We start from the raw sequence: 15,000 nt of genomic DNA on the forward strand, positions 1-15,000 counted from the left end.
AATTGTGAAGATATTTATTCTCATACATTTTCTTTGTTCATGTTTGTCTCTCTGCCTTCCCTGTGTCTGTGCATCCGTCTCTTTCTTTTTCTCTCTCTTTTTTATTTAATCTTTCGCCATCTCAGCTTTTTTTTTTTTTGTCTCTGTCCTTCTCTCTTTTTCTCTTTCTTTCTCTTTCTCTCTTTTCTCTCTCTCTCTCTTTCTCTCCCTCTCTCTTTCTCTCCCTCTCTCTCTTTCTCTCTTTCTTGCTCTCTCTCTTTCTCTCTCTCTTTCTCATATTCCTATACCTTTATCACCAGGTTATCACCTAGCTCTCCCATATTCCCTCCTAATAACTTCATATAAACCATTAAATAAAAAAAATAAATTCGTCCTTTCAAATATGTAACAGAAGTACGAAACATTATCAATAATACAATAAATCTAGTTAATGTGATTTTGACCATTTTCCTACAAAGATGAAAAAGCAATATTTCCTTATGTAATTCATCCCTCCTTCTAAGATAGGCCTAGTCTTTGTACCCTTGAAGGCCTGAATAATATCTGTCTCCCTCTGTTTTCATCGTATTCATAGCTATGTCTTATTTATTGCAGTTATCAGCTGTTTTCATTTTCTTGTGTGTTTTTTTATTGTTTGTTTGTTTTTTTCTTCAATTTATTTATGATTTTTTAAAAAATTCTTGCTCGTTTCTTTTTTTCTGAACTTTCACTATTCTTCTTCTTCCTCTTTATTCTTTTAGTCTTCGTCTTCTTCCTCTTTGATTTCCTCTTCATTTTTTTTCTTTTTTTTCTCTCGCTTTTTTCTTGATTGATCTGCATTTCACGTCGCTTACTTTCTCTCTCCTTCTCGCCTTCTTAATATTCTGTCTATGTTGTTCTTTTGGTTTCTTACTTTTTTCTTTTTTTCATCTTTATTTCGCTCTCTTCTCTTTCAACCTCTTCTCCTGCTCACTCTCATTCACTCATACCGTTTCTTCTCCATTCTCCTTCTTCCCCCTCTTTCACCTTCCTTCGCTCCCTCGTTCCTACTGCTTCAATCTCTCTCTCCTCCCTCTCTCCCCTTCTCCCTCACCCCCCCACCTTCGCCCCCACTCACCTCACCCTCTTTACTTCGTCCCTTCCTCCTTCTTTCAATCTCTATTTTCTCTCTTCTCCTTCACCTCTACTCTCATCCTTCCCTCCTCCTCCGTTCCAACCTCTAATCTTACCCCCCTATCCCTCCCCTTCTCCTCCATCCACCCTATTACTATCTTACGTTCCCTCTCCCTTCCTCCTCCCTTCCTCCCTTCCCCCTCTCCTCCTCCTTCCTTCCTCTTCTCCTTCCCCCTCTCATCCCCTCTCCCCTCCCCTACCTTACCTCCCATCCCCCTCCCTCCTCTCCTTCCTCCCTCCCCCCTCTCCCACTCCACCCTTAACCCCACTATCATCTCCCCCACCCTTATCTCCCCCCTCAACCCCCACCTCAAAATCCTTATCACCCCTCCCTCCCCCCCATCCTCCTTCCCACCCAACCCCACCCCAACCCCCAACCAACCAAAAAAAAAAAAAAAAAAAAAAAAAAAAAAAAAAAAAGAATTCTCACCTCAGCTTCTCCTTCGCGTCTTCGAAAGTGTCGGTAAAGTAGTACTGGTTCTGGAAAGGTGGTGACGAGGCACTCCACTTTGCACACTTCGTCGGGGAGGAAAGGCTCCACTTTGGCCGCCGGGGAGAGCGAGTGGCGAAGCTCCCCGATGCTGGAGAGGAGGCCGGCGCCGTACACCCGCAGCTGCCCGCTCTGCTTTGGGGGGGGGAGGGTACGGTGGGTGGGGAGGGTACGAGGGGTACGGGGGTACGGGGGTGGGGGATACGGAGGGGGTCGTGGGGTAGGAGGGTACGAGGGGGTGTGGAAAGGGAGGGGCGGGGGAGGAGATGAGTGATCAGATATGTTGAGGATGGACAATAGGTATAGATAATTAGTTAAGTTATATAATATTATATTATTTGAATATATATATATATATATATATATATATATATATATATATATATATAACTATATATATATGTATATATTATGATAAATACTGTATACATATTATATAGTAAATATGATATATGTAATTACATATATATAATATATACCCAATCATACAGATCTATAAATAGATAGATAAAACTGATATAATAGATAGAAGAAGAAAAAGAATGAGAGCATAGAAAGCAGACGACACACCTCAAGAGAGAAGAGAGAGATAGAAGAGAGAAAGAGAGAGCAGACAGACAGAAGATAGACGAAGGAAAAAAGAAAAAGAGGAGAGAAGAGAGAGAGAGAGAGAGAGAAGGAGAGAAGAGAGAAGAGAGAGAGAGAGAGAGAGAGAGAGAGAGAGAGAGAGAGAGAGAGCGAAAGAGAGAGAGAGAGACATATAGACAGAAAACGAAACAGACAGACAGACACAACAATGCCATTTTTCTTACCTCCTTACACATTCCGAATTCGACGGTGAAGAAATACAGCTAAAAGAAAAGAGAAAGAGAGAGAAAAAAATCTAGTTATTTTCCAAGACCTTGGTTTTGTTAAGGATTTTTTTTTTTTGGAATTAGTTTACAAGCGGAAAATTGTCAAGTGATTAATTTAATTTGCTTTAAAAATGAATTTCGAAAAGAATACCTACTTTCTATAAATATGAGTAATTATTTTACAAAAATACGAACGTTTATATTCTTCACAATTAAAACAAGTTACAGAGAAACAAAAAAAAAAAGAAAAAAAAAAAACAGTACATTATAAGAAACATCTAACAATAACAATTATAAGAATTAAAAATAGGCAAACAAATAAAAAACAAAAACAGACAAACATACAAATAGCAGATAAACATACAAAAACAGACAACGAAACAAAAACAATAGTGTAGTTCTTAGACTAAAAAAAGGATGTGTATAATTCACCAAACAAACAAAACCATATATTTTTTTTTCTAATCCATATCCCTCTCAAAAAAAAAAAAAAATAAATAAATTAAAATAAACAAACAAATCAATAAACCAAACAAACCCCCCCAAAAAGCAACCCCCGCCTCCCGCCCCCCACCCCCCCAAATAAAAAAAAAAAAAGTATCGAGCGTAGGCCTACATACCGTAGCAATCTTCTGCAAGTCCTCGTCATTGGCCCCGAGGGAAGCCAGGCCTATTTCTTGCGAGAATTGGGCGAAACTCGGGCAGGCAAGCAGGGGCATGTGGCCAAGGAGCTCATGGCAGCAGTCCCTTTAGGGAGAGGGGGGAGGGGGGGCAAGAGGGCGAGAGGGAGGGGGAAAGCCGAGAGAGAGGGGTAGAGGGAGGGGAGTGGGGGAGTGGGGGAGGGACGAGAGAGAGGGAGATAGGGAGGGGGAGAGAGAGAGAGAGAGAGAGGAGAGAGAGAGAGAGAGAGAGAGAGAGAGAGAGAGAGAGAGAGGGGGAGGACGAGAGAGAGGAAGGGAGGAAGGAGAGAGAGAGATTGTTACTGGTGTTGGTAAAATTGTTATTATTGTTATTGTTACTGTTTTTGTTCCTATTATCATTATCATCATTATTAATTGTTATTGTTATTATTATCATCATTATTACTATTATCACTATACTCATTATAATCATTGTTATTATTATCATTGTCATCAGGACCATCTTTATTACTACCATTACAATTACTATTACAAAGTGATTATTATCATTATCATTACTATTACCATCATAATTATTAGTAGTATTATCATAAACACTGTTGTTATCATTATCATTATCCCCACCATCATAGTCATTACCACTTTCATTATCATCATCATTATCAATATCACTTATCATCATAATCATTATTGCTGTAAATTTTAGAGATGAGCACATAACTTATTACTGCAATCACGTTGGTAATTATAACAATATTTTTAGCACTATTTTGTACGTATGTATGCATGCATGAACACACAGAATAACGTCTACACAAAAATAAAATGAAATTGTCACAATAAAACAAATGGAAACATTAACCATAATGATGAATAAATGCATTTTATATAGCAAATCTATTGTGGCAATCTCATTCAGTATATGCAAATATATCTATCAAACCATCTATTTTTCTATCTCCTTATCTGTCAGTCAATCATTCAATCTTTCTATCTATCTGTTTATCAATCTATCTGTCTGTCTATCTATAAACCTATCTATCTGCCTCTCTATCTATCTGTCTACCTGCATATTCATCTACCGAACTAGCGATCTGCCTATATGTATATCTATCTTCCTAACCATCTATCTACCTATCTATATATCTATTTGCGTAAGTATTCATCTGCCTATCTATATATCTATCTACTTAACAATCTGTCCGCAAATCGATATACCTGTCTACCTAATTATCTATCTACTTATCTATACATCTATTTACCTAACTATCTAACACCCTATCTACATAACTATCTATTTGATTATCTATCTATACATCTATCTTTCTTTAGATGTATAGATACACATTTTTATACATGTTTATACAACTCACACAGTTTATGGACATGTTTATGCAACTTCCCCTGTTTATAAAGAGTTGCAGACACAGTTTTACAGTTTATACAGTTTATGGATACTCTATGACACTTGTTTAAATAATTTACATACAAATAATACATATCTACAGTCACCTACCCAATTTACGCAATTTACACAATCTATATATTTACAGACACTTATTCATTCAAATTACACTATACACGTTAACAGACACCTCTCTATACAAATTACACAATTTACACACATTTACAGACACCTATCTACACTATTTACACAATCTATACACATTTACAGACACCTACTCATACAATTTACACAACTTACACACATTTCACGAACACCTACTTACACAATCCACACAATTCACACAATTCACATAATACACAATCTTGCACATATCTGCACTCACGGTTCCGGTGTATAGAAGGGGTCCGAGGAATGGCGAATGTATTGCGTGCAGTGGAAGACGCGGAAGGCCAGCCCTGCCAGGAAGTCACGGGGGGAAAGGTACCCTGCCACGGGGCGGAGCGTGAACCCTGTCGTGCCTGTAGGGGGAGGGAAAAGGGAAAGGGGAAGAGGAGGGAGAGGGGGGAGGGAAAAGGGAAAGGGGAGGAGGAGGGGGAGGGGAGAATGAGGGAATTTTAGAGGGTTAGCGGAATTTTGTGTGTGGATTGCCTCTGTCTCTTTCTCTTTGAGTAGGTGGTTGACTGGATGGTTGTGGAGTTGTTGGGTTGTTTTCTGGTTCTGTTTGTGTGTGTGTGTTTCGCTCTCTCTCTTTTTTTTAGTGTCTGTCTCTAAATGTCTTTCTCTTTTGTCTTACACCTCTCTCTCTCTCTCTCTCTCTCTCTCTCTCTCTCTCTCTCTCTCTCTCTCTCTCTCTCTCTCTCTCTCTCTCTCTCTCTCTCTCTCTCTCTCTCTTTAGTGTGTATAACTAAAAATAATTCAGAGATATACAGCAACAATAAAACATATAAATCTTGCCTTCCTTCACATGCTTTCATCAGTAATTCACCTCATCCTTCTATACACCCCATTCGTCAAACAAATGAAGGAGATAAAGGAAAAGAGAGGAAGAAATATATCAATACTTACGCTTTAAGTATTTGTCGATGTCTGCCAATTGTGGAATATTGTCCTCCCTGCAATTTGCAACGTGATCATTATAATTTGCAATATTAGAAGGATTTGATATATACATGCGGTATTAATAGGACAAATGGTGATAGTTGGTAGTGAAATGATTATAGTAGATTGTATGTATAAGTAGAATGATACATGGCATGTATACACTGTATTCTGAAATATTATGAAGCTTACAACATGAATAAAAAATGTATTTTCCTACAAATTTCAGTATGTTTTTTATTTCTTTGTGTGTGTGTGTAAGAGAGAGAGATGGGGGAGAGGAGAGAGAGAGAGAGGGAGAGAGAAAGAGAGAGAGAGAGAGAGAGAGAGAGAGAGAGAGAGAGAGAGAGAGAGAGAGAGAGAGAGAGAGAGAGGAGAGAAGAGAGGAGAGAGAGAGAGAGAGAGAGAGAGATAGAGAGAGAGAGACAGAGAGAGAGAAAAAGCGAGAGAAAGCCAGAAAGAGAAAGAGGGAAAAAAAAAAGAGAGATTTTATTTGTTTACGTGTATACTTCTTTATGCACGTGTATGTCTGAGTATCTTTGTTCGTTTGTGTATGTAAGAAAATATATCGGATACCCACCTATATCCGCAATACTTGACCAGATCGGGCCAATTTGCGTTATATTCCTTGCATGCGTGCGTCGGGTACATTCGGAACAGCTCTCGGAAGATGGTGCCCCTTGGAAAAGAAAATGAAGAATGGTGATAATTATGGTGATAATGAGATAATGATAATAGGGAGGAGTAATGATAATGATGATGAGGATTATAACAATAGGAAGAAGTAACGATAATGATGATAGTGATGATAACAACTATAATGATGGTTATTTTAATTACGATAACAACAATAATGATGATGATTTTAATGGCGATAACAACAACAAATATTATAATAATAATGATGAAAACAACAATAAGTTTGAATAAAAAACAACAACAATAATGACGATGATAATAACGATAATAGCAACAGTTATGAAAAAATAATAGCAACAATTCTTTTTTTTTCTGTATAAGAACAACAAAATACCAATCAAACGAAATTTTCCCCCTCGTTTCCCACCCAAAAAAAATATAAACGCGCGAACCTCCTCCTCCTCCCTCATCTCGACCACCCGGATCCCTTTACAGAGCGATTCCAATAGTCTATAAAAGCATCGGAGAGCCTGGGCGTAAACAAAGACCCCTATTGATTCGACCGGGCCGCCGAACCAAGATGTTTACGATTCCAACAAACAATATTTATGGCACCATTATATTCGGGTTATATATCATGATTTCTGACGCGAAGAGACGGAGGTGGGGGAGGGCAGGTGCGGGAGGTGGAGAGGGAGGGGGGAGGGGGGAGGGGGAGGGAGCTCTATATGTAACGAAGGAAAGTAATAATGATGGTGGGGGTGTGGGGGATTGGGGGGTGGGGGTAGGGGTAATTCTGTACGTAACGTTGGGAAAGAAATAATTGATGGCGGTAATGATTAATAATGGCATTATCATCGATTATGATGATGATGATGATAATTATATCTTTATTAATGAAGGCCGTAGTGGTAGTAGCAGCGATGATATTAGTAAAAGAAATTATGGAAATTGCGTCATTAGGAGTAACGAAAATATCGGAAAAATAATTGTAATAGTACTACTACTACAACTATAGCTGTTACTACTACTACTACTACTACTACAATAGCAAATATTACTACTACAACGACAACAACTACAGCTACTACTACCATTACTACAACTATTACTACTTCGAATTAGATTTTGATTACTTTTCCGGATGTGAAAAAATAATAACAAAAAAAAATGAAGATAAAAAAAATAATTTGTTATTTATTATATTTAGTTAAAAATAAGAGGAAGACGAGAGAAAAGAAAAGAAAGTAAGGAGAGACAGAATTAAGAGAAGAAAGTGAAACAGTGAAGGAAAAGAAGAGAAGAGAACAGTAAAGAAGGTAAGAAAAGAAGCGTCGAAAAGAAAGGTAAGAAAGAAAATGGAATAAAACAAATTAGAAAGAAAGAGGAAATAGAAAGAAAGAAGGAAAAACACAAAGAAAACTGAGAAAGAAGGAACGAATGAATTAAAAAGTCGAGAAATGAAGGAAAACAGAAAAAAAGACGAAGAAACAAGAAAATTGATGAAAAGAAAAACACAAAGGAAAGGAAGAAAGTAATAAAAAGAAAAAAAATAATCAAAGAAAATCATAATCTAGATAATTATATTATGTAGATTATGCAAATTGAATCACACGATAGTAAAAAAAAATGAAATATGACTTCGAAGGGAATATCACAGATGAGGAGAATCATTGATATGCATCGAATAAAAATTATATCAGTGAATTGTTAATGGACATAATGTATGAAAGGTAACGCATCAGTTTTAATGATTTCAAGATAACGGAGATATATATAGTAAATATATATAATATATATATATATATATATATATATATATATATATATATATATATATATATATATATTTACATATATACATAATACCAACACACACACACACACACACACACACACAACACACACACACACACACACACACACACTAATAAAAATAACTACTAACAATACACAACATACAATATATATTATATGTATATATATATATATATATATATATATATATATATATATATATATATATATATAAAAATACAAAGATCAAAAAATATCTGTACCAAATATGATATAACACGAATAAAAATAGTGATATAAACAATAATATACAATATCAATGTACGAACTTTTACCCCAAACAAGTAACATAAAAAAATAAAAAACAGTAACAACACAACAACAACACACAACAACAACTATACAAAAACATAAAAAAAAACAACAACGAAATCAGCATTTACCACTCTTAATTCTTTTCGTCAAAACTAAACACCAAACCCAAAGACAAAAACACCTGTACAAATGTAACACGTAATAAAAGTGAATAAACAGATATAATAATAATTATCAAATGAGAAATTGATTAACAAAGTAATGGTACAAAACAACAAAAAAATCCAGTCAACAACAACAACAACAACAACAACAGCAGCAGCAACAACAACAACAACAACAACAAAATCCTCTTACCACGTCTTAATCTCTTCCTTCGTATACTCAACCCGGGGGATCGGTTCACCGCTGTGTGGGATTAGAGTGTTTATATTTAGCAATATGCAGGATTGATTAACGACAATGATGCTGATGTTAATAGTGGTGATAATAATAGTAACATTGGTAATGATAATGATGATGATAATAATGATGATGATAATAATAGTAATAATGATAATAACAAAGATGATGATGGTGATGATGGTGATGATGGTGATGATGATGATGATGATGATGATGATGATGATGTTGTTTGATGATGATGATGATGATGTTGATGATGATGTGAGTGATGAATGATAATAATAGATGATAATAATAGTAAAAATGATACTACTAACAAACATTGATAATAATAACAATATTATAACGATAATAATAGTAATAATGATGATATTGAGGATGACCACGATGATTATGATGATGCTGATGATGATCATAATGATGGTGAAAATGATAATAATGGCAATGATAATTATACTGACCATAAAAGATATAACGATGATTATGATAGTTATGATAGGAGTAATATTGAAAACGATAAGATTAATGATAATAAGAAAATTATCTTAAATTATATCAAAGCGATAATATCGTTATTGTTATTGTTATCATCATCATTTAAAAAATATTTCCCCCCATGATCCACCATTATTAAAAAAAAAAAAAAAAAAAAATCTTAGTCAAATATATAGAAAAGTCATATATTCTTTGAACATTAAGCCAAAACCTTTTCCTACATAATTCATAGTTCTGGAAAAAGGAAAAACATTTTTTGAATTCCTGAAGGTAAGCTGTTTGTCTTTTCAAAAAGAAAACAAAGACAGAAATAAGAACAAAAAAGTATGTATGTATGTAGGTATGTCTTGTATTGTTTGTATGTACGCATATAATATATATATATATATATATATATATATATATATATATATGTATATATATATATATATATATATATATATATATTATATATATATATATATATATATACATATATATATTATATATATATATATATATATATATATATATATATATATATATATATATATGTGTGTGTGTGTGTGTGTGTGTGTGTGTGTGGTGTGTGTGTGTGTGTGTGTGTGTGTGTGTGTGTGTGTGTGTGCGTGCGTGCGCGTGTGTGTGTATGTATGTATGTATCTGCACGTATGTATGTATGTATGTACATAGGCAGGTGTGTATGACTGTATGTAAATATGCATATGAGTATGTATAAAAGTAGGTGCACATGCATATACATATCTAAGTATGTATGTATACTTTCGTACAACACAATCGTACTTACATACTTACTTGTAGACTTACTTACATTCATATAACACAATCTTGCTTGCACATTTACTTACATACTTGATTCATGATACAATCTTACATACTTTCTTGTATTCAAAACACAATCATACTTGCATACATACCCTGTATCCATAACACAAAATCTTACTTACATACCAACTTGTATTCAAAACACACAATCTTACATACTAGTATTCAGCACACGATCTTACTTACGTACTTACTTGTATCCATAACACACACACTTACTTACATACCTACTTGTATTCATAACAGACGATGATATTTGCATACAACACAATCTTCCTCGGCCTATGCACGTTACTCACAATTTGTATTTCATTGCGATATCGTAGAAGACCTTCCTCCTGGCGCGGTAGACGGGGTCTTTGAAGCCCTAGGGGAGAGGGAGAGAGAGAGGGGAGAGAGGAGAGAGAGAGAGAGAGAGAGAGAAGAGCAGAGAGAGAGAGAAGTAGAGAGAGATGAGAAGATAGAGAGATGAGAGAGATATAATGAAGAGAAAAATATGAGAGAGAGTATGATATAGAGATAATAAAATTGAAAAGTAATAGATAGAATAATAGGGTGGGAGAGGGATGTGAGTGGAGAGGAATGAAGGAGAGGAGTGGGATGTTGATTAGTAGTTGATGGCGTGACATACGATGTGAAGTAATGTAAGTATACATACATGACGACAAGACAACGTAGTAACACATAGCAGGTATGACTAATAAACACATAGTATATCACCAACAACACACACTATACAACAAAGCTACACCTATACTTTCGACACACACACACACTACACACACATACAACTACTACATTCATATAACACAAACGTCACACACTACACGCATTATTCACACAACACACCACTCACACAACGTATCTCACACACACACTCACAACTACTACACTAACAACACAACACGTTACAAACACATCTGTATCAACACACACACAACTTGTATCATGAACAATCTACAACACACCATCGTACCATCAAACACACATATATCCACACAACACCACCAACACAAAATCTTATCATACACACGATCACACACACACAACATCGTACAACACACACCACGTATATCTACACACTACCAACACACACACACACACACACCAACACACACACAGCACAACACACACTAACAAACATCCACCACACCACACACATCATTCATCACACACGACAGACTCACCCGGCACGGAACGGTCTTAAGCCTAGGGGACAGAACGAGAAGCACACACAAGAGAAACACACACGACAACGAACACAGAAACACAGACGTAGTATCACAGACACACACACACACAGCACAACACACACAGCACAGACGACACAACAAGCAACACGGTAGTATAACACACAACAACACACAGAACACACACACACACACACAACACCACACACACACACACACACACACACACACACACCACACACACACACACACACACACACACACACACACACACACACAGGGGCCTGACCGCGACATCAAAGGTTCCTCAAGCCGATTTGAGGACAAATTTCAAGGTCTTCTGAACTCCTTTGTTCTTGGTCTTCGTGATTACAAGACAGAGGGAGAGAGGCAGTGAAGGAAGGGGAAAGAAGGGAAAGAGATAATGAAGGATAGAGGGGAAGGAAGAGAGAGATGAGGGGAAAAGAGGAGAGAGAGAGGCTGGGAGAAAGGGGGGAGGATGAAGAGAAAGAGAGGAGGAAAGGGAAAGGAGGCGAGAGATAATAGATTAAATGAGGGAAGAAGAGAGAGAGGAGCTGAGATGGAAGGGAGAGGAGAAAGGGGAAAGGAGGAGGAACAGAGGGGGAAAGAAAAGAGAGAGAGGAGAAGAGATGAAGGAGAGGAAGAAGTAGAAAGGAGGAGAGAAGTAATGATAAGAAAGGGGAAAGAAGAAAGAGGAGAAGAGAGGAGATGAAGGAGAGATAGAGGAGGAAGCAGAAAGGTAGGGAGGAGGTAAGTGAGAGAAAGAGGGGGAAGTACGAGAGAGATGAAGGAGGGGAGAGGAGAAGCGAGAAGATGAAGTAAAGGAGGAAGGGAAGAAGAAGGGAGAGGTAATGAAGAAAAGAGGGAAAGAAGAGAGAGGAAAAGAGAAGAAAAGAAAGGATTAGAACAGAGGGAAATAAAGAGTCTATAGATAGAAAGGAAAAAAAAGTAAAAATTAAGTATTGAGAGAAAGATTTATAGAGAAATATAAGAACAGACGAGAATAACAGATAAGAAGGATGGAAGTAAGGAACGGAATAATGACGGATGGAGAGAAGATGATAACTTGAAGAAATAAGAAAAGGAGGAAAGAGAACAGCAGAAGTATATGAGAATGTAAAAAGATGACCGAGAAAGATGGAAAGAACAATGAGAAAGGGGAATATCGACAAAGAATGAGAGATAATAGAGAAGGAAAATTGGTCCTTGAAGAAAAATATTCATTTCAGATTCTCTCTCTCTCTCTCTCTCTCTCTCTCTCTCTCTCTCTCTCTCTCTCTCTCTCTCTCTCTCTCTCTCTCTCTCCTCTCTCTCTCTCTTCATCACTACTCTATCTACTCTAACCCCTTCTCCTTCTTCTCTCCCTTCTCTCCTCATCCACTCCCTCCTCTCTCCTCTCTCAAACTTAATAATACATCACCATCTGTCCTCCTTTATCAGGATATCTATTTAATACACCGTATCATCCCATATAGATATCTGTTTCAATTCTATGTGATATTTTCAAAAAGATTTATATCAAACCTCCGTTTCTTAATTTCTAAAACCATAATACGACTTATTCATAATCTCTCCAAGTTGTCCATAAGAAATGAGAATAAAGCGAGAACAGGGCTAAATCCGGATTATACCAAAGAAAACGGATAATCTTCTCGGGTAGACTAAGCTAAACTTGGAAATCCTTACTGGATGATCGGCGTCGAGATCTGAGCCGTACATTAAAACCTTCTGGAAGTTATCGAGGTCGCTGATCTTACGAGGAAACCAAGGACACATGTCGCCGAAATCTGGAAGAAAAAGAAAAAGACAAAATGATAATAATGATAATAAGGATAATGATAATAATAAATAATAATAATAATAATAAATATTATTATTATTATTATTATTATTATTATTATTATTATTATTATTATTATTATTATTATTATTATTTTATTTTATTATCATTATTATTATTATTATTACTATTTTTATTATTATATTATTATTATTATTATTATTATTATTATTATCATTATCATTATTATCATTATTACAATAATGAGCAATGGCTTAGAATTACGAAAGTGAATATCCCTGGCTTTACAGCATCTTTTTTCTGTTATAATTTATCTAATCTTTTATTTTCACTCCTTTCTTACAGCATCTTTACCGCAACTATTCATCATAGATCACCATTTTTTTTTCTTCTTTCATAACCTATTCCTAACAGGGAGGAAGGGAGAGGGGGAGAGATCAGGCAGGAATCAACCCTTCCCCCTCTTTCCTCCCTCTCCCATCTCTCCTTCCCTCCCTCCCTTCCTCCCTCGCTCTCTCCCTCCCCCTCCTTCCCTCCCTCCCTCCCTCCTTCCCTCCCTCCCTCCCTCCTCCCTTCCCCTCCTTCCCTCCCTCCCTCCTTCCCTCCTCCCCTCCCTTCTCCCTCCCCCCCCTTCCTTTCCTCCCTCCCTCCTTCCCTCTCCCTCCCTCAAACCCACACGCACCAAAGCTCTCCTGGGCCATGGGCGTGGGCGGGGGGAAATCCTCGCCCTGGTCGTAGTCATGGAGGCTCAAGCAGGACATCTGGCGCTGAAGGATGCGGGTCAGGTTGTCCATCGACTGGCAATGATCTCTACTCGATGTCGACGCCGCGACCCTGCTCTCGATTGGACCCGTCCGCCGCCGCCTGGTTGGTGATGTGGGTGTTAGGGTTTGGGGGTGGGGTGGGGGGTGGGATGGGGTGGGTTGGGGAATGGTGGGGTTGGGGTGGGGAGGTGGGTAGGTGTGTTGGTCGTTTTTTTATGGGCAGAAGGGGGTTTGGGATGGGAGTGGAAGAGAGTTGGAGAGGTGGATGGGTGGATGGATAGTAGTGGATGGGTGGGTTGGGGTAGAAAGGGGTTGGAGAGGTGGATGAGTGGATATGTGAGAGGGGGGGTTGTTAAGGAGATGGATGGTGTGGGGGGGGGGGGGGAAGGTTGTTGGATGAGGTTAGAGAGTGGGTGAGGGATAGTTAAACAGTAATTTGGGGTATTGAGGTTTAGGGGAGCGAGAAGGTAGGCAGGAATAAAGGTAAGCGAGGATATGGGACAAGTAAACATTTATGAAATTAAGATCAGTTTATCAACAATTATTCACCTCATCAACATGCCTATTAATCAAACCACCAACAACCATCACATTTCCAAACAGTTGAACAAAATAACTAATATGCGCCCCTGATTTATTTTACCCCCCCTCCCCCCACACCTCCCAATCCCCCCTAACACTCACCTGGAACACCTTGAGCGCCTTGGCTAGTCCTCCAACCTGGTTCTTGAGGTTGAAGACCAGCGAGTTCTGAGGAGGATGCAGGGCCTCAGCATCCTTCTCTGGTGAGGCGTTCCTGCTCTTGCTCTTGGGGGAGAAAACGGGAGTTATTTAATCACTTTTTTATTTCTAATTTCATTTCTGTTTATTTATTTATTTACTTTTTTTTATGAAAAACTATCATGGTTGTTGTTATTATTATGTGAAAATGGTTATTACTGCATATTAAGATTTTGGATGAGGAGGGGACACTTCGTTTTTTTCTTGGGGGGGGGATGACTAAGATCACGGTTCTTGTTATCATTATGGCGAGAGAATGATTGTTACTGTAGTGGTGAGGGCGTTGTGAATTTTGGGTGAGTTTTTCGATGAAATGCTCGTGACT

At 37.5% G+C, this 15,000-nt stretch overlaps 1 protein-coding gene across 1 annotated transcript in view; it reads right to left on the reverse strand.

Annotated features, from left to right (window-relative positions):
- Positions 1-15,000, reverse strand: part of LOC119584979 (tryptophan 5-hydroxylase 1-like) — a 39,240-nt gene that overhangs the window by 4,159 nt on the left and 20,081 nt on the right. Inside the window, 12 exon segments of the mRNA XM_037933591.1 lie at positions 1,583-1,638; positions 1,640-1,774; positions 2,455-2,493; positions 3,117-3,243; positions 4,928-5,063; positions 5,611-5,657; positions 6,224-6,322; positions 8,752-8,802; positions 10,419-10,486; positions 13,017-13,117; positions 13,814-13,995; positions 14,554-14,702. Of these exon segments, the coding sequence (XP_037789519.1) occupies positions 1,583-1,638; positions 1,640-1,774; positions 2,455-2,493; positions 3,117-3,243; positions 4,928-5,063; positions 5,611-5,657; positions 6,224-6,322; positions 8,752-8,802; positions 10,419-10,486; positions 13,017-13,117; positions 13,814-13,995; positions 14,554-14,702 (1,190 nt within the window).

The sequence above is a fragment of the Penaeus monodon genome, chromosome 3 (genome assembly GCF_015228065.2).
Source record: "Penaeus monodon isolate SGIC_2016 chromosome 3, NSTDA_Pmon_1, whole genome shotgun sequence".
NCBI classification, from domain to species: Eukaryota; Metazoa; Arthropoda; class Malacostraca; order Decapoda; family Penaeidae; genus Penaeus; species Penaeus monodon.